General features: G+C 33.8%; 1 protein-coding gene across 5 annotated transcripts in view; it reads right to left on the bottom strand.

The window, feature by feature from the left end:
- Positions 1-1,612: 1,612 nt before the first annotated feature.
- The window catches only part of Smash (smallish), a 78,526-nt gene continuing 58,561 nt past the window's right edge, over positions 1,613-21,577 (bottom strand). Inside the window, exons 4-17 of one of the 5 annotated variants that reach the window (XM_083092771.1) lie at positions 20,990-21,277; positions 17,796-19,286; positions 16,538-16,837; positions 9,652-9,939; positions 9,297-9,518; positions 8,092-8,456; positions 7,529-7,928; positions 6,490-6,546; positions 5,664-5,989; positions 4,348-4,588; positions 3,829-4,028; positions 3,185-3,360; positions 2,943-3,107; positions 1,613-2,660 (exon numbers count right to left, since the gene is read on the bottom strand). In XM_083092771.1, the coding sequence (XP_082948897.1) occupies positions 2,638-2,660; positions 2,943-3,107; positions 3,185-3,360; positions 3,829-4,028; positions 4,348-4,588; positions 5,664-5,989; positions 6,490-6,546; positions 7,529-7,928; positions 8,092-8,456; positions 9,297-9,518; positions 9,652-9,939; positions 16,538-16,837; positions 17,796-19,286; positions 20,990-21,277 (4,542 nt within the window). In that variant the 3' untranslated portion in view covers positions 1,613-2,637. Of the gene's footprint in view, positions 2,661-2,942; positions 3,108-3,184; positions 3,361-3,828; positions 4,029-4,347; positions 4,589-5,663; positions 5,990-6,489; positions 6,547-7,528; positions 7,929-8,091; positions 8,457-9,296; positions 9,519-9,651; positions 9,940-16,537; positions 17,450-17,795; positions 19,287-20,989; positions 21,278-21,577 lie in introns of all 5 variants that reach the window. The other 4 variants (XM_083092769.1, XM_083092768.1, XM_083092770.1 and 1 more) reach the window with 4 other exon arrangements.

The raw sequence follows: 21,577 nt of genomic DNA on the forward strand, positions 1-21,577 counted from the left end.
TAGTTTGTGGATAGTAGCACTTTTTGTAATCGTCGCGCAAATTATTTGACGGAAAAAATAAATCATATGATTCGAATCAGTTTTCTCGAAAACTCACGAACCGGAGTTTTTCTCGAGAACCGGAGTTTTCTCGAAAACATACTGTATTTATTCGTCTTCCATTTTTTGAATCAGTTTTGAGTATCATACAGCAATAGTCAGTTAACGAGAATATTAGAAACTTTAAAATAAAAAAGTTCGAATACGTCAAATTATTGTTATATATATGTTAATTTATATTACATAATATATATTAATTATGTTTTACTTAAAACAATTATTGTTTATGTAGAAATTATTAATATCTTGTTTTAAAGAAAAATCCCATTTCTTCCAAAAGCATGTTAAAGCGGCGTTGTTCAGGTAAGTCGTAAATCCGAACGCCAAAGACTGTCCACGCGCAATGTATACACTTTTGGCGCGGGGACTCGTTTAATGGCGGCACTACGGCGGAGCGAACCGCCGTAGTGAAAGGGTTAAGAATAAAAATATATACCGAACACGCACAGATTAATATTTATATGTTACTTGAAATATATATATATTTACCTAAATAAATATTAATAATTCAACAGATATTATATATAAATAAAATTTGTAAATTAAGTATTGAAATTTAAATGATAAATATGAAAATTATCATCTATAAAACAGTTAATTCTTACCCTAACAACACACATGTCCAAAAGATGTCCAAAGGTCATCGAGAGGACATCCAGAGGACATAAAATATCCTTTGGCTGTCCTCTAGATATTCTATGGACGTCTTTTGGATATGTGTGTTGTTAGAGTATTAATTTTGATATAAGAAAAAAGGATATAAAAATTTGAAACTCTTAACTCTCATATTTAAGATATAGCTTTTTTTAGAGAAATATTTAATTTTATATCAATGTTTGTGTTGATTGATATTATTACTGTAACAAAAAATACTTCAGAAATAGAATGCAAACGAAAAGAAAAACAAACGCTCAAGTGAATAGGCCGAAATATTTATATACTGGTTTTGACAAAAAACAATTTCACAACTTATCCTATTTATGATATTTTCAATATATTAATATAATACAATACAATATAAATAAAGACATACTAATACAATAAACAAAGATTTTGTATTATATTAAATTCTCTCGCAAGGCTTACGAAATTAAATATTTTGTTTTATTAAAAGAATGGACTATTATTTTTCGAAAAATCTAAAGATAAAAAAATATATCATATTTTTTCTTGTACGATTTGTTCTTTTACGATCGGTTTCTTTCGAAAACGGCTGAGCATTGGCCTCTAGTATTTTATCCGAGTACTCTTTAGGTAGAGTACTATATTGTATTAAAGTATGATTTAATTCGGCGTTCCAAAGGTCGCGCCCTCTCTTTGTTAGTTTTAGTTACAACTAGTTTTTATGCTTTTATGAAGAAAAAAAATTTATTTGTTTTGTATCAGTGTTATCGTGAATACCTCTTTAAACGTCGAATGCACTCATTGTAATACATTAGATGTCGCATATAATTGATGCATAAAAAAACCTTTAGATAAAACAGGTAAGAAACGTGTCGCTGACAGGGGGAAATATAATTTTACCTGTGCTTCATTTATTTTTTTCAATAATATAAAATTGCGTTAATACGAGATGCATATGTTACAATATTTCACAATGCAATGTTCGGCATGATTATGATAAACGATTGAGTTTGAGTTGCGTTGCTTTCATTTAAATACGCAATTTCGCATCGAAAATTGATCGTTCCGGAAGTATCTGTACGAATCGTGCTTTGGTTTCTAAACAGTGGCGGATTTTGCGGGAAACTTTAAAAAGATTTGTTTTATAAATATATAAAAAATATTTATTATGATATTATATATATTAGTGATATTTATGTAAGGAAAAAATATTTGTGTAAAAAACTACGTTATATAAAAAATTTGGTAAAAATGAATTATTATTTTCGATATTCGCAATAGTAAGCTTGAATTGTAATGTATTATAAATGGATCCGCATACGCCACTGTTTGCAATTATCGATATCTGTTAAATGCGTAGAATCAATTAGATTTTATTACCTCAGAAACTCAATTTCGTATCATTTGCTTCTGATTGAGATAATAATCGTGTACATTTTGTTATTCGAATATACGGTGTAAATTATCTGGTATAAATAGAGAATAGAAGAATTATATATTACAAAAATATACAGCGTCGCTAAATGAACGCCAATTACAGTGAATCGTCTTAATAACTACGATTTCTTACTTCTACACTAATTACATAAATACATCTTATATACATTCTTCACGTATGATTCATGTTAGTTGAAACGGTTGCATACATGTGTGAAAAGTCATTATCTTGAAACAAAAACACAAAAGATAATATATATATATATGTATCGCTCTAATCGGCAGACATAATGATATATTCTCCTATCTCAATTATCAAAAAATTACATTTATGCACATTTATTTATATATAGGTCGTTTGTATCCAGTGATGTTTTTAAATAGGGTAACTAAATGGTTGAAAAATTATACGGTTTAATCGAAAAGTATTATAATATCATTGAATTAATCAGCATAATTTCGTTAACCCCAAGGCTTCTATACACAACTGAACTTGACACCTGAAAATTTAACAGCGATATAAGTTGTGAAGTGAAGATATTCCTTCCGAGATGCTTTCACAATCGCGTTATAATAGCTTTTACATTTTTTTTTATCACAACCTTCATATTGATAAATATATATCTGGAATTATTAAAAATATAAGAATATCTTTAAAACGTGCTTTAATTATTTTTAAACCAAGAAAAAAGTATGCATTTCGTATCGTTCTCGGAATCAATATGCGCTCAATTGGATGATTACAAGTAATACAATGTATAAATAGAGTTAAATGTATGTACCGTCGTCACTGGAGTAGCAATTATGGCAGTGGAGTTTGTGATTTCGGACACGCACGTCTGTGCCCATCAATCCATCGCCGAGACGCACATGGCATACGCAACATTTGAAGCACTCCATATGATAAAACAGTCGTAGACTCTCGATTATCATTGCTGCACCACGACCTACGGATCATAAGGATATCAAGTTAATAAGTGTCTAATAATGACGAAGGAACGTTCAAGAGAATTCATTTGATTACCTAATTCTTCTCCACAATGAGAACACTTTTTCTTCCCGCTCACGCTCAGCATTTTTTCTTGATTCCCATTGTTGCTCGTGATTGAGGTATGTTGTGTCTTTTGAGACTGTAACGTATACTGTGGCGATTGATGTTGTACAGTCGTCAAATGTTCTTGAGTGTGAACTTGCTCTGATCTGAAATCATAAACAAATATTTTTTAAAGATTTTAACAGGAAAATATACAATACCAGTCAAAAGTACTGTATTATTTATAGAAACACAGAGGTCGTTATTTTAATGAACAAAGAAACATATTAATATTACTAAATTATATTTTATTGTTATTTTATGCTTTAATAATTTTATGAATTTGAGTAAAATTAGGAGAAAAAAGATAAAAAATTTTTATATTTACTTGTGTTTTCTGTATTTTTTGAAGGTGTTGCTTAATACTTAAAATACTTTTGATCAGTAATATAAATCATAAATAAGAGAATGCTATTCGTTATAATTAAAAAAATATTTAAATAACAAAGAATGACGTTTTTATATAAAACTAAATAAATTTTTCTAACTAAATTGAATCCTTTTGTAAATCGTTAAATATTAAATACAATAAATATACCCTTATAATTAGTAATACTTAATTATAATAAATATACCTTTTTCTTGTTGAAAGAGGTTTTTCTTGTGTTTTATTCTGCATTCTTTGTGTTAAAGTTTGTATGATAGAATCGGGTAGCGGTTTGCTATCTGTTCGAATTGGAGCGTTATACGGTACAGAGGTGCCAGTTACATGCGGTTGAGATTTCCGCGCCGGCGATCGTTGATTTCTCTCATTAATCCTCCTTTGTTCTGCCTCCTGTCGAGAGAAAGTATGCACACAGTTAGAATAGTAAATAACTAATCACTTATATTTATTTGTATCTCATTATATACTCTACACACTATTAGGTATGCATTTAATTTTCTCGGAAATTTAATGTAGAAAAAATTTGCTAATCAGATTTAGAAAAAAAATTGGAATTAAAAGAAAAAAAACAATTAGATCTTCAAAAAAATAAAATAAATTATTTCTTAATTTTCTTTGCGTTTGAAAATTAAGAATTATTGGAGTAACATAAAAAAAAATTGATGCTTATCTGCTTGCCAGTAAATTAATATAATTTTTTCATACGCACTTGAATGAGCCAATGTTGATAGTTTACATCGTGAGCGCCTCTCGGCACGTCACTTTTCCTCCGTTGAACCCATTGATCACCTTGGACAATTCGTGGTCGTGGTACTGCACTTAATGCCTGTAAGGTTTGTCTGGACATTTGCTGACCAGCATGACTCGCAAGCGTCGTTGCCAATGCATTTTCTCGAATAGAAGCATCTACTTGTTGGGGGATCGAGTCCGCGGACGGTATACGGCTGTTCCTGCATTCGCGAATAAAATGAAAAAAATTCAGTAATAAATTTCAATTATATTATTCCACTGCATTATGCGCACTGCAACAAGTGAGCGATTTGAGGGGAAATAATTCTTATTATATTAGATAAATGTTTAATTAATGTACTTTTATAGCTAATAATTGTTATTAAATATATAATTATTAGTTTTATAGCTAATATAATTGTTATTAAGTATATAATTATCTAGAGCTTCTATATTCTAATAAATGTATTTTAATATGCAGATTAATTTCTCCATTAATCGTAAATTAATAATCGTAAATAATATTCTATTCTACATAATCAACACATCTATAGACACCATTTTATTAAATCAATAACACTGTTGAAGTCTTGTTTAACACCTTAATGTAATTATTATAAATAATTTTTTGACTTCTAATATATAATTTTATCCATATACCATAATCATAAATATATATTGAATTTATAAAATGGAAAAGCTATCTGAAAGTACATTATAATTTGTAAAATAGTAAAAAATTTATTACTTAACATTACACATGCATATTTATTTTGCAAATTTTTTTGCATAATACATCAACTTTAATATGAGATAAGAAGAAATGTTATTCCACTACTATATATTTTACAATTATTATCCTTTATAATCTATTATTCTTATCTATTATTCTTATTTTTAAAGCTAGATTGCTTTTATTTGCCGATATTAAAGTTAAATTATATTTTCAGATATAATAATATCAATTTCGCAAAAAGTATTATTGAAATATAAGTAAACAAAAATTCTAATTCACGCAATAAAGTCTCGTGTGATTGATTTCTCAAAAAAGATACGTGTGGTATCTCTCAAAAAATTATTAATTATAATTTATTATAATATAAGAACTTAATTTAATTATTTAATCAAAGTAATCAGTTGTACTATTATTAAATAATAGTTAAAATTAAAATTAAATTAAATTAAAAATTTATCTAATAAAATAAGAATTATCTTTCTTCGGATCACTTACTTGTCACTATGGGATGTGATAAATCATAGAATAGTATGAAATATCTATACATTATTCATATTTACCTGATAGTAACATCTCTCTGTCTTTGATCTAATATACGTGGTTTAGTAAGCGGAATCGGTGGTGGTGGTGGTGGTCTCCTTCTTGGTAGGTCTTGAAACTGCAAATTCGGCATCGAAGATCTATAATTCACTGTAGGCGTATTATTATACTTGTATTGTGCATTCTTAATAGAATTCTGCGCAACATCTTGCAAGGATTTCCACTGTTCCTGTAATTGCTCCGCCAATCTAAGTTGCTTTTGCTCACGATAAGCGAGATTATTGCGTTGCCTCTTTAATTCTTCTTGCTCCAATTGCAGAAGTTCTCTTTCCACTCGTAGCACTTCCTAAAGGGTAATATATATTTTTCTATAAATTATACTTCCATCTTTACTTATCTATTTAATAGAATATTAGATATAAGAATTTTGAACTTTCACAATTTTAATTCTTTTTTTATTTTTTTTTTAATTGAAGCAACTGTTACTAAATATAACAAAAATTTAAGCAAATATAAGTATTTTTAAATTCGTAAATAAATACATGTTTTGTTTATTCTCACTTACTTTCGATTCTGTAGAAGTTTATAGAATACATATGTAACTCAATAAATATAATAGAAATAAAATATCTTGACATATATGATTAATCCATTTAACACAATATGTAATGCAAATAAGGAAATCGAATTAAGCTAGACTCAGATTAGTCAAGATGCTCGAGAGATACTTAGAAGAGATAGCGATAAGAGATAAATAGAATTTTGATACGGATATTTATATAAAAATTCAATGCGAACAAGAAAGGGAAAGAAAGAGCGATTAAAAAATTACAATTATTGCCTTACCCCGGAAGGGAATTCATCTTCGTTGTTGCGCAACCCAGCACCGACCAATGCTTTGTTCTGCGAATAATTAGCAACAATCCCTCCATCAATATTTACACTACGCTATATACTTAATTTGCACTGTCTACTATTCAACAATCGAATCTTTCGAGCAATGTTGAATAAGAAACTCTGTGCTGGATTTATTTCACAAGTAAAAGTGTTGATTAGAATAAAGATAACATTGTTCGAAGGATATGTGATAATAACATTTTTCAAGCTATCGGTTAAAAATGCGTGCCACATACTAAAGGAAATATAGGTGCAAAGTATCAAGTTTCTTGCAAACGAAAAAATTGACAGAAAAATGTCACAGAGAGAACATACAGTACCAGATCAAAAATATTGTACAATTTATAGAAATAGAGAAGTCGTTACTTTAATGAATAAGATATACATATTAATATTATCAAATTATATTTTCTTATATTGTGTTTTAATATTATAAAAATTAAAAATTATAACAAATAATAACAAAAATATTAAATTTCTGAGTCTTCAAAATAGCTTCCCTTTGCTTCCAATACTGCCACATATACTCTTGGCAATCTTGTTGACAATAGTTTTTTTTTAAGTTAACTGATATTTAATGCCAGTATGTTTGCACACAAATATATTTTATTTTTGATTAATAAATCTCATTTTTCAAAAACAAATCAAATTATTCCATTGGAGTTCTTCTATTGGATTAAGATCCTGTAATTGAGAAAAGCCAGAGAGGCTATTTTGAAAAGTTAAAAATTTAATATTTGTCAATTTTTAATTTTCTTATTATAAAGCATAAAATAACAATAATAAAATATAAGTTAATTATATTTCTATATATTTTTGTCCATTAAAGTAACGATTTCCATGTTTCTATAAATGATGCGATACTTTTGGCCAATACTCGGAGGAGTAGGGACCTCATTCTAAATTCACTATCTACTTTTTAACATCGTACTTTTTATTTTTTCGTTAACTCGTCGCTCGAAAAAAATCCCAAAGCGATTAACCTTACCTCTTGCTCGCGAATTTGACTTTCCATCGTTCGGATACGCAATTCTTCCTTGCGACACGCATCGGCGACCCTTCGTTCTTTCTCTTCAATCTCGTTCTGCATTCTCAGCTGTTCCGACTGCATCTTGAGCTCCCCGTCCTTTCGCTTGTCCCCGACGTACTTCGCTTCCTTTTCCTTCTCTTCCTCCTCCTTCGTTCGCGCTTGGGTCTCCTGCTGTTTCGCTGTCTCATCGTGTTGCTGTTGCTGTTGCTCATGCGAGGAAGCATCTTCCTGCTTGCGTGCATTGTCGTCCTTCTTGCGAAACGCGTCCTCGTTGCAACGCAGTATCGCCTCTCTCTCCAACTGCATCTTCTCTTCCTCGAGTTCGCGCAATTTGTGAGCCAGCCTTTCCCCTAAGTCACTGTAAGAATGTGATGATTTGCTGATATATTCCTTTTCAATTCGTATTAAGCGGTTTTTTTAACAAACGAAAGTCAGAAAATGAATTTGAAAAAATTCAATGTCCTTCTGATTAACATTTTCTTGACTCTCGAAGGATAAAAAAATCAATAAATTATTTGTACCTATTGTACTCGCGATTATCGCCATATCGCCACTGTTCCTCCTTCTCGAGAACCTCCATGATTTCCCGCTCTTTTTTCGTGATCTCGTCCTCTTCGGAGGAGGTCACACTGGCGCCGAAAGGCTCGCTGCTCTGTCTGCTGTGCTGCGACATATCGGGGCTGACAGGTTGCTTCGCCCAGTCCTCGACGTGGCCCAACTCGACTCCAGAGTCTCTCTCGTGACTCGAATCTTGCTCGTAGTTACTGTCAGTATCGTAAGAGCGACGATGAAGTTGCTCGATGCGCCTTTCCTCAGCGAGGATTGCTGCCATGTCAGGTGGCTTGGTCAACGTCAACTCAGATTCGAGATCATCGTCGTTGACCTGCTATTAACAAAACATACGATATATACAGGGTGTCCCAGACCACCCGTACACCCCTTTTAAAATGAAAATAAATGAAAATAAAAATGAAAATAAATGGCTTTTATCAAAAATCGCGAACAATTTTTAAGTAAATCGGGTACGCTCCATCAAATAGTGATATTTTCAACTTTTGATTCCGATCGGAAATACGCCATCCGGATCGGAAGTTGAATTTTTTTAGGGGAACATAGTACTTTTTATTACAGATTCGAATTGTACATAAAAAAAATAAGAAACTTGTATCAAATGTTTTTTCTGAAAGTGCCTCTGTCAATCTTAACATTTGAAGTTCATTATTTCATCACAGTTAATTTCAAGATCAATTTTAAGATTGACAGAGGCACTTTCAGAAAAAATGTTTCATACAAAAGTTTCTTATTTTTTCACCTACAATTTGAATCTGTAATAAAAAGTACCATGTTCCCCTAAAAAAATTCAACTTCCGATTCGGATGGCGTATTTCCGGTCGGAATCAAAGTTGAAAATATCACGATTTGATAGAGCGTACCTGATTTACTTAAAAATTGTTCGCGATTTTTGATAAAAGCCATTTATTTTCATTTTAAAAGGGGTGTACGGGTGGTCTAGGACACCCTGTATATCTTAAAATAACATATTCCTTCTATTAAAAGATACACATAAGATTTATGAAAATTTTAAAACAAATTTTAAAAACACGAAGATGAAAAAAAGAGAAAAAATATGATATTTTAGAAAAAAATAGAAAATTTTTAAAATCCTTATTGAAGAAATTAAAAATTTTCAAGATAAAAATAGCAAATTTTTTATTGTCGCACTTACCCCTTCAATACCGAGGAAATCCGAGCGTCTTGTTCGCAATTCTTTCTTTATTCTGCGAGTAGAGTTTAATCTTTTGAGCGGCTCCGGCGAAGGATTGTCATCGTCGTCCACCGGAGGTGGTGGTGGTTTTTCCTTTGGTGGCTCGACACTCGTCGGTGGATTCAGAAGGAAAGATTGATCGGCAATTATTTCCTCATCATTAGATAGAGTAAGTGGCAGAATCTACAAATTATATCAAAGATCAATTAAGAAGAATTCAAAAATTGACATCGACATATAATTTTCCTTTCTCGATTTCTCTCTTCTTTATCAAAAACATTCAATGATTAAGAAATTTGCTCAACGATCTACTAACTTGTTTGGAGATCGGCGAGGCCGGGATACGCAACGCGTCGACCAGACCAACTTCTTGTTTCACCAAACCCAGATTCGCCGGACGATCAGCTATCGACGTGATAGTTGTAGCAGTAGATAACGTATCGTGCACATCGCTATCGATGATGCGCTTTTTCGTGGTGTTGGCGGTGACGGGCATCTCGACATTCGTCTCCGTCGTTTCGTGCTGCTCGTGTTCGACTGCTAAAGCAACTAGGCGGTTCGCAGTTGCCTCCTCTTGGTCCGTTTTCTCGATAACGATCTGTTCCTGAGGAGAGGAAACGCAATGTACTCTGAGAAGAGCTGTACATAAGATGCGGACCGGGTCTCGCACGCAATTTTGCAACGCTACATTCTATGTAAATCGACGGATCGTTTAAAACAGTGTTTCTGGAAAAATCCACAAAAATTGTAGGCGAATAAATCTCGATCAAAAAACAGATTTTATCTGTCACAATGTATATTCTGATAATAAAAAAAGACTAATGTCTCAGGAATATATTTTACATTAAATTAAAATCATGATACGGAGAAGTGTGATATTCAAGTGACGAGTAAATTATGTCAGTGAAAAATATTGCATCTCAGTTTCACACAATTATCCTAATTATCTAAGAAATGTCAAAATATAAATTTTAAAAATACTTTAAAAAAAAGATATGAAAAAAATTCTTTAAAATTCTTGAAGATTATGCATCTATAATCTAAGTAATGAAAAAATCGTCATTATATAAATGACATAATATAATGCATCTACAATATTTAAACGTCACATCATTAATGTTCCAGGAATATATGTTACACAAATTAAAATCATGACACAGAATTTGAATGACGATTAAATTATGTCATCGAAAAATATTGCATCTTAGTTTCACACAATTATCCTAATTAATCCAAATATTTAAGAAATGCCAAAATATATGAAAAAAAATATTTTAAAAAATATTAAAATAAATATGTTAAATAAAAATATTAAAAAAATTTCTTTAAGATTCTTGAGGACACCCATAATCCGCGGATTTAATTAAATAATCGTTAAATGACATAATATAACGCATTTACTTGAATGTCACGACATATGTATTGTCGCAAGCGTCTTTTCTCAGAAGTAGAAGTTGCATGAAAAATGTTGGGAAAAGGTTTCGCGCGCACTAGATGTGCAATTCTTGCCGTGAGAATATGTGCATTTTACCAGGTCGATGCGCGTTGCGTAATGTTGCACGTCCGATGGATCTTGCAAATCCCTGCAATTATATGTGCTTTTCTCCGCGATTTGACACGCCTTTACAAAGGAGATATGCACACGATGCGATATTAAACATCGATAAATGCGGACTCGAGAAGCACTGATTTTCAATAATGATCCGAGCAACAATAGTTTACGATCCTTACATTTGTTGGAGTCATCATATTACGCAATTTTTCTACGTCACAGATTCTTTGAATTTTTGTCGAAAAAAGTCTTAGGCACATAATTTCTTAACTATTAAATGCAATTTAAATGCAATACATCGTTGCAAAATATGCGAACATCAGATATTGATAATTTTTTTTTGCAAAATATGTTAATATAAATACTACAAATTAATGTACACATGGTAATAGGTGATTAGTGAGATATTATTGGATAAAAGCCTTCTCAAAATTGTCTTGCATGCACTCTGTAATATTTTTTACAATAAAACTTATAAAGCATCAACAAGATTCTAAAATTATAAGCGACTGAAAGAAATGAATTTTTGCTAATAAAGCTTTAGAAATGCAAGTAAATACTAAAGAAATAAATTTAATTTTGTTATAAAAAAAAAACGTATCTAAAATAAATAATGGAATTATTTAATCAGCTGTTGAAATGCATTAAATATAATTAATAAATCAATTTAAAACTGATATATTGTATATTCTAAAGAGAACTTCTCAATTCTTTATAATTCTTGTCTCATTTCCACTCTATTTCTCAAGGCCTTTTCTTAAAAAAAAAAAAAGAAAAAATGCATTTCATGTAGAGATAATATATCATTAAGCTAGTAACTTACTTCGAATTTTTTTCTAAAGACAAATGCACGTAAGTAACGCCTGTCAAGAAAGGGCTACAGGTATCAATCAAAGCAACTAGATCACGTGATTCGCGTGACTTCAAATATTACAAATTAAAAAATCGCACTTCATTATAACACACCCCGTTCAGTTTAGTACCCCTTACCTCATACTCGCGACTCATACTCGCAAATTGCATGCAGGGACGAGAAATACACGCGGGGGAAGAGGAAACTACGTTTACTTTCTCAAGTTGCAAGCGATTTATCGTGCACACGCCTCGAAAATCGTACAGCCACTAGATCACCGTGATCTCAGGTGTTGTCGGACTGATTAAAAGGTTTTGCGAGCACATGACGCGATAAGGTCTTTCGACGATCGAGATAAGAGAGATACTTAGCCTACGCTATCGCGAGGCTCGAATTGTCCAATCAAGTGTGGGTGTGACGCGATACGTAATTTGTCAATCAAACATGGTAATTTAATTCTAAATGAGGTTGATAAAGAAGCAATTCGACCAGGGTCTATCTCACGTTTATAGCCACAAATTAAACGCGTGCTTAGAGCGATAAATGATACGAATATGATGAATATACAAATATGTAAAACAAGCACGTATCATCAGGGTGTCTACTCCGTGGAAAGAAATGGAAAACCTGGAATTTTTTATCTGAAAAACTCAGAATTCTCATGGAACTTTGAGAATTTAGAAAAATTCTCTCTTTGATAATTCTGTCTTCATATTGTAAATAGTTAGCAAACCATGTTAGGCTTGTTGTATTTAAAATACATTAAATATACAGGGTGTCCCAAACCACCCGTACAGCCCTTTTAAAATAAAAATAAATGGCTTTTATCAAAAATCGCGAACAATTTTTAAGTAAATCGGGTACGCTCCATCAAATGGTGATATTTTCAACTTTGATTCCGACCGGAAATACGCCATCCGAATCGGAAGTTGAATTTTTTTAGGGGAACATGGTACTTTTTATTACAGATTCAAATTGTACGTGAAAAAATAAGAAACTTTTGTATGAAACGTTTTTTCTGAAAGTGCCTCTGTCAATCTTAACATTTGAAATTCATTATTTCATCACAGTTACTTTCAAGGTCAATTTTAAGAAGACACCCTGTATATCTCTGTCTTTGTGTTTATATATTCAATGTCTCTCTTAACAAAATATTAAATATGCAGTCTTCATTGTAATTTTTAGTCATAAAAAAAATTAAATTTTTATGCAAGTGAAAAATGCTTATCTTACGAGGGTATTCAATTTTTTTCGATACATTTACAAGTCCAGCATAAAACTTAAGAGGTTCTGATTTTTTCTTCATATAAACATTTTTTTTCTTCAAATAAATCACATATAATAAAAAACTTATTTTATGTAAAGTTATACTAAAAATCTTTTCTTCATCTGTAATTTTGAATAAAAATATTTGTAAGATTAGGGAATTTTCAGAGAATCTTTTTACAAGATTAGGATAGACACCCTAAGTGATCCTGACACGTTATTTTGTATATCTTTATTTTAAATTATCAAACAAAATTATTTTTTATATATAATTTTAATAATGATATTTTTATTTATTAATAAAAAAGGAAGAATATATAAAATGCAGTATTTCTCCGAAGATAGGCCCTGAATTCGAAGAAGCTATCCGTACAGCCATGCGTGTCTCGTGAAATTTGTGCGATTCGTTTTGGGATCTACTAAAAAATAAAGCCGTTCGCCGACACGGTATCCTTCGGGGCTAACACACAGCTCAGGCAAATCGCTGCTTGCGCGATGCAATCAAAAATATATGACGTCTTACCTCTTCAATGTATCGAGAAGGACGAAAGATGTGGAAAGAAAGCGATCGCGAGGCTCGCGCGCCGACAAACGAATAATAATCGTTGATGGAAATGTCGTTGACGGTGACATGGATGCTTTTATCATCGGCACGTCAGCACGAACTCTTTATTAATAATTAAATGTCATTGTGATTGACCTCCGACTTGACTTACGCGCGTCACGAGAATGATGTATCCATCGTACTTTGAACGCGAATGTTATTAAAAGCGCATATTTGTGTGTCCTATTAACTTGAAGATAAACCGTCCTAAGCGTTTTTCGCACTGATAAATTCTAATCTCTGGACAAATGTCACGCTAATAATTCAATTCGCGATTCTGTATATTAGAAAATAAAAATTAAAATTAGCAGACGTACATCTTTGGCAAAGAATTAGATTTTCTCAAGTGATTAATATATCGAAAAAAAAAATACATTAATGTAAATCTTTTTAAAATAAAAATTATATAAATTGACGAAAAGCGAAAAAAATGAAATCTTCTAGAGTCAATTAAAATCCACATGAATGTGTGAGAAGAGAATACAACACGGCGAAATTCGTTGGCAAGTACTTTGTATCTCATGTATTTCATCGTTGTTCGTTTTCTTTCGCGGTACCGACCGCTACAATCCATGACAATTAATCATAATCGCGCGTCAAATGTCGGCGAGTTCTTTTAAAATCGCTACAAGACCGTTACAAGTAAAGCAAGTCTTACATTCATGTGTTTGCTCGAAGAAACCGTTTGTACCGCGATATCGCCTGTACAGTTTCTCGCGCGATTGATAATTCTAATCGCATGTACTCAACTAAATACGATTGATCGCATTCGGTAATTAAGATTGGAGGAGCGATTGAATGTTATCACAATGGCTTATTCCCTCGTACGATCGATTTCAGCAATCAATCTTTAATCTTAATTTAAAAGCAGAGTTAGACATTTATCTCTAAATTATAATAGTCCACGTGTAAACAATGTAAACTATGTTTAACGTATCATCTATGTCAATAATTACACAGGCCTGCGAGGTCAGTTACAAAAAGCAGAGTAGGTGAATCTGATAAATCTTTTAATGCTGAAAACGAATCTGACCGCAAAATTTCCCCAACACATCAGGTTTTTGAGTAATCTGTGGTTAAATAGTCCAAAAATGGCTATTTCGGCAAATTTCATGAATTTATTATGGGAGAAATTTATGTTAAGGAAAATTTACGTAGGCATTAATATGGCAGAGCCATGTCAGATCCGCCATCTTGAAATTTGAAAAGACTTACATCCTGTAAAAGTCCTGTAGAAATATATCCAATACAGTTGTTACACATTTTGAATTTTTTAAAATTTTATATCTTTTTATTGTGATTCTGTCCGCCAAATTGGATCCGCCATTTTTAATTAAAAAATAAACATAAAAAATGATAGGCGACGTTCAAAAATATATGTTTTTACCAAATTTTGATTCATGCTAAGACAGAGAAGAGGCACGGAATTGATTTGGAATTGCTTATTGGATCCCTATGCATGACCAGTTTTATTACTTATTTCTCAGCAAAAAAAATCATGCCGCGGTAATCGAAAGTGGATTTGAAAGGTGAAGACTAATACTATAGGATGCCATTGGCAGAAATATTTCAAAAAATTAGGTTCTCTCATAATAAATTCATGAAATTGCTCAAAATAGCCATTTTTAGATTATTTAACCGCAAATTACTCAAAAATCTGATAAGGAGAAATTCTGCGGATTCGTTTTGAACGTCAAAAAATCTATCAGATTCACCTACTTTGCTTTTTGTAACTAACAAAAACTAAATTTTCGCAGGCCTGTATTATTAATCTACGAAATTAAACCATATACATAAACGAAACATCTTTGATAACAATAATGACAAGAACAATCAACAAAGATTCAACGAGCTAAATTTTATATTGATAAAAAAAAATAGATATAATACATTATTATATATTCTATATAAATATTGTATATTACATATATATTAATATTAGCACTATTTTTATAATATAATTACTATTTTTTGTATTCATTTTTCATTTAATTTATGATAATTTACATAGTTTACACGTTTACATGCAAAAAAGTTTGCGTAAATATTGTGTAGACGATACATAAACAATTCATGTAAACATAATTTTGAAATCTACCGCAACTCTCTGTTCGAGAGTGCTCGTTTTTTCAATTGTATTTGAACTTTCTCAAATTATATGGTTTGCGCGCTGTAATCTGAGAAAGTTACAGTTAAACTACGATCGATCTACGTTGCCGAAATCGGTCGTCGATATCTTCTTTAAACGGCATATGCAATATCTGACAGCGCTTATAAACGCCTGCTGTTACGTCGCAGACATACCGCAAACATAAACTTGATTGCAAATCGTTATGCCGTTATAATGTATTATATAGAGTAACCGTTACAATGTACAAGCGCTTCTGTATATATAACCCGATTTAATTCTATAGATTATCTCGTACCCTCGGCACCTGCCTCGCGCCTATTTACACGACTAACTGACGGTATAGTTTAAGTTTAATTTTGCGATGCGTAATAAGACAGACGTGGTAATGACCTGTGCGTTATGCTATCCCTTAGTAATGATAATAATAATAGTAATAATCCACGAAAGATTCCAAGAACTAGCGGCAGAACTCGCGAGATCGGGTGACCTTTATAAAAATGTAAACGATTTGTTGATTCATTTCGGTAGACACGATTTAGCGAGTTACACCGGCTAAACCGTCCTCATTCGCTCAACATGTCGCATGTTGAAAACTTGAAGTTTCTCGCACTCCGAATCCGCATAGCATCCCCCTCCCTCTCCCCCAAAATGTAATCTATGTACAAGATCTAGCACGGCTTGTCTAGAGGCTGATCGAAAGCGGAGGACAGTACTGGTTTGCGAAACGAAAAAAAAGGATCCTCGCACTTTAAGATTTTTTCGAGGCGTTGCCGGCTTGCTGCTGATCGTTTCTAACCTCGGTCACAGAACCCTTGTCCGCGTTTGTCAGGCGGTTCACCGTGATGAACGGCGTCACTGGCGGCGTCGTAGGAGTCTTGCCCTGAGGTACCACCACCTTTTCGCACACTTCCACCACGGTTCGACGACGTTCCGCAGGTAGTAGCGTCTCTTCGTCTCGCGCGTTTCCTGAGGTGAGTCTCGATGAAGGAGAGGAGGGAAGTACAAATTGTTCCGCTGGGCTTGGAGAAGAGGAGGACTCGATGGTGGCGCAAGTAGGAAGAGCCGTTTCGGACGTTCTCCGAATCGGGCTGGAAGTCTGACAAGTTGAGGGCTTGTTACTGGACGCCTTCGAGGGCGAAGCTTTAAGAGCGGACGAGGTCAAGACAGAGTCGGAAGGTGAGGTCTTGGCAGTTTTACGAGAAAGGGGGGTGGGAATCTTGGATATCGTTCGGGAAGACGTAGGTTTGGAAAGCGAAGGATTGGCTTCGAGGGAGGGACCAATTGGAGCCGTCGTTGTTCTCACGGAGGGAAAGGATAATTGGTAAGTTTCCGCGCTAACAATGACATCCGAGGCTGGCGGAGAGGAAGGAGTATTAGTAGAGGAGTGTTCCTTGACGAGGTTCTGCCGCTTCGTTTGGCCAATGAATTTTGGTCTCGCTTGCTCGATGGAGAGTTTCAAGCTGGCCGATACTATAGATTCGTTGAGACTCGGTTCGGGATCTGTCTTGAGCTCGGCCGCGTCTTTGTCGAACGTTCGCGATTTCGAGAAGCTTTCGGAAGTTATTTCTTGCGGAGGTACCTTGGGACTCGGATGAGTGGCCGCGTGAGACACCGAGGTATACGAGCGAGGTGTATTAGAATTAGTAATAGTTTCTACGTGCGGCTGTGATTTGTTAGTCGATAGTTTTCCAGAGTTGTCAGCAGTACCCTACAGAATCAGAGAGTTACAACCCGATTTATAATCGTTCAACCCGTAACCAGAAAAAAAGAGATGTGAAAAGAAAGACAGATAATCGCAAAAAGGGCCATATGATAAAAGCAATGATTGAATTTAAGATGTGAATGTACACAGAAGATGTAAAAAGACTCAGTTAGTAATAGAATTGTATATATGCTCTTTTATTCGAGCCGATATAAAAAAAAAGTTATATTTTCCGTTTACTTTGATTTGAAAAGTCTAGCGATAAAAATCGCTATGAAATAATACATGATCATTTCTACAAAACTTTCGGGTTTATTTCCTGTATTTTCGTAAACACTAATATTTAACTCACCTTGTTCACTGCTACTGCCTCCCGAGGACTGGTAAACTGCGAGTGAGAGGCCGTCGTGGTATCGTTCGGTGTTGACACCTCCTCCTGAATGATGGAAGTAATAGATGGAAGTAGCTTGACTCTTTCTTCGGCGATGACTTCTCGTCTCGGCTCGATGATTGCGCCACCAGTATGATGCACGATCTCTTCATCGATCGGCTCGTCTGCCTGGCTGACCGAGCAGCTCACATCCGCGGTATGGATACCTGAATCCTCACGATCTGTATCGTTCAGGAGTTCCGCGGATGACGATGAGGCGGGATATCGTCGTCCGTAGTCGAGCTCCTCAAGGCTCTGCACGCGCTCGAAGGTATCGGGTCCACTGGAAGCGTCGGCGTCTAGGGAATCCAGGCTCCTGTGGAAGACAGCACGAGGTACACGGTATTCCGAATCGGGCGACGAGCTCCTTTCACTGGGCGTTGACGTGTCAACCCTGTTTTCCTGATCTCGAAAACAGAGCGGATGTTTGCCGACATGCGCGGGTCCACGCTTATCCGTCGCGTCCTTGTTCTTTCCGGCGTCGTTGAATGTGCTGAAGCGATCCTTGATCGTCCTGGCAGTTAGCTCGCCATTGCGCGAGCGAGACTCGTTCGTCGTGGTCGGTACCGAGGACTCATCGCTGCTACTGTATTTTTCTAGAGTAGATAGTCTTTCCCTAAGAGGCCTCACCGTCTCTAGATCTTCCGTGCTGAGCTTGCGGTGAACGGAACTCTTGTTCTCTCGCTCCGAAGCTTGCTTCTCCAAATGGGTGAGCCTCTCCCGGATCGAGCTCATGTCGCCGGATAATCGATTAAGCGTCTTGTTGCCGTTCTCGGCCTCGTACTTTTGCCTCTCGAGACTCGACAGCCTCTCTTTGATCGATTTTGTGCCGGTAAAGTCACCCGATAACCTATTGTTTGTCTTGTTATCGCTACTCTTCTGTGACGCCTTTTCAAACACCTCGCGTCTTTTAAGTATATCAACCTTTACCACAGATAGAGGCGACTTACTGCTGTCATCGTTCAAGCTCGTCTTAGAACCGTTCATCGACGACTTGGTTGCCTCTAGCTTGGAATCGATCCCGGTTAAAGACCTTCTCGGTATATTTTGCGACACCCTCGAGACGTAACCGCGAATGGCGCCCTCGTACGTGTATTCTTCCGGTTCAGGTGAACTCATTGTCGCAGTAGTAGCCGAATCGTACTCCTGATTATGATTGTGAAAACCACTACCGAATACTTTCCTCGTCGGGGTGGACGTTGTCACTGTCGTAATTGTTGACATCGCCGTGGTGGCTTCTACTGCCGTCATCGCTGTTGTTGTCGTCAATGCGATCGCTGCCATTCCTGATGCGGCCGCGACTGTTGTCGCTGTCGTCGGCAGCGTTGTGTTGATCGTCATCGTAGATGAAATCATGTCGGTGACGTTGTCCACGTCCGAATGACTCTTTTCGATCTCACTGTCCCTGTCGCTCTAAAATTTCACAAACGAAAATAATATCATTCAATAATAACTGCTAATAAATTAATAATCTTCCACTATCTTAATCTCGAACTCGCAATGTTATTCTTTTTTTCCGATAATCTATTTTTTATTATTCTATATCTTTCGTATATACAGGATGTATCTGAAATGATGCACTAAACTTTAGGAGCGTATTCTAGAGGTCAAAATAAGACTTTTTTTTTTCCTATGAACATGGGTCTGCAAATGAACCCCCCTCCGAGCTAGAGGCCCCTAAAGTTTGGGGAAAAAATTAAAAATTGGTTGTATTTCAGACAAAAAAAGGTTTTGACGTTACCTTTCACCCTCTCTTGAGAGATAAATAAATTTGCGTTGCGGGTGTTTGGTCAATTTCACACATTTTCGAATTTTAGCTCGGAGAGGGATTCATTTGCGGACCCATGTTCATAAGTATATCCCATATCTCTACGATAGGTAACGTCAAAACCTTTTTTTTTTTTCCTGAAATACAGCCAATTTTTAATTTTTTCCCCAAACTTTAGGGGCCTCTATAGCTCGGAGGGGGGTTCATTTGCGGACCCATGTTCATAAGAAAAAAAAGTCTTATTTTGACTTCTAGAATACACTCCTAAAGTTTAGTGCATCATTTCAGATACACCCTGTATATAAAGTACAAGAACAAGTATCCTTTGAGCAAGCGACAATTTAAAACTAAATAGGAACAATATAACATGTATGATATAAACAAACAAATAGCGGTCATAGGCATATAACGGATAAATAATGAAATTTTTAACGAAATTTTAGTGATAAATTTTGACAATTTTTTATAAACCTATACTTCTACGCAGACATATAAATTTGTCAAAAAAATGAAGTTTTTTTTATATAAATTCATAAATAATTTGCGAACGAAAAATTGGAAAATCTTATTTATAAAATCCATGTGTCGATAGATTAAGAGGTTGCAGGGTTAGCCGAAAATATCCAGTAAAAATAATGGTAAATTCTCGTTTTTATCCTTAACTTATTATCCTGAACTTATTTACTTTATTCAATGCAATAAATTGGCAACAATTATAAAAATAATTAATATGTAACAGTATAATTATGTATATAATAATTATGTAATAAAATTATATATATTTATGTAATATAATTTTATGCAAAAGATATTTTTGCTTCAATTAATTAAATCAATCTAATCATTATAATTTAAAAAAATAAAATTAATCTAATAAGAAGTCTGTTTTAATTCAAATTAATAAGTGAAATTTTTAAAACAAAATTTTTAGAGATGTAAATGTTACTAAATTTTATATTAATTTTTATATTAATTTAATAAGAAAAATATAATAAAATAACAAACTTTTAATATACATAGATCTGATTACCTTCGACATCCTCTAACGAAAAATTTATTTGCATCAATTCTTAATTCATTATTTTTTTCTTTTAATTTATTCTTTTTTCGAATTTTTTAGAATCTTAGATAAAGCTTAAATTAGAAAACACTCTCAATGAATGTCGATAAAAAGGTTTCATATTAATCTTAGTATTTTAGCATTTTACTAGAAAAAAAATCAAAGTTTTTACTGACTTTTTCTACTGGCATGGATTTTATCAAAAAAGGATAGAATTTTACCAAGCCTGAAAGGTTGCTCTTCGATAAAAATGAATCTAATGCAAAACATATTTGAATGGATACGTACCAAGACACTGTGCGTGTCATCATGCGTATCGCCGCTGACCGAGCTCTTGCCGCTGCTGGTACCGATTCCAAGGTCGCTAAGATCGTTCGCATCCTCATCGTTGTACATGGCCAAACTGATACTCAGCTTGCGACCTCTGTTACCGCGTTCCTCCATCATTTCCGAAAAAGTTTTATTTCGTCGACGCTGACGATCGTGTTCCTCCAACTCGAGTTTCTTCACCTCCACCACTCGCTCGATTATATGTTCCTGCCGCTTCCTCCGGCTACTCTTCCAGTTATCCAAATTCTGCGGACAAAATATTGATTTTGCTACTAAAAAAATGCTCATTAATTTTTAATCTAATCGTTTAAAAAATTCTTAATATGTAAGATATAATAATGTATATAATATTTAAAAAGCAAAAGTACTCGATAAAAGATTTCAAGTCTCTTTGTAAATTTTGTAGTTTTGCATGAGTATAATAGTTAATAAGTATTCCGATTTATTTTATGACACTTCTTATATTTCAATAAAAAAAATTTTTTAAATTGAAAAAATAAAGCAAAGTCAGGAAAAAAATTTTCAACAAAATGGATTTTTAATCCA

The sequence above is a fragment of the Camponotus vicinus genome, unplaced genomic scaffold (assembly GCF_025532165.1).
Source record: "Camponotus vicinus isolate PSW18456_S1 unplaced genomic scaffold, iyCamVici1.0 SCAF_3, whole genome shotgun sequence".
NCBI classification, from domain to species: domain Eukaryota; kingdom Metazoa; phylum Arthropoda; class Insecta; order Hymenoptera; family Formicidae; genus Camponotus; species Camponotus vicinus.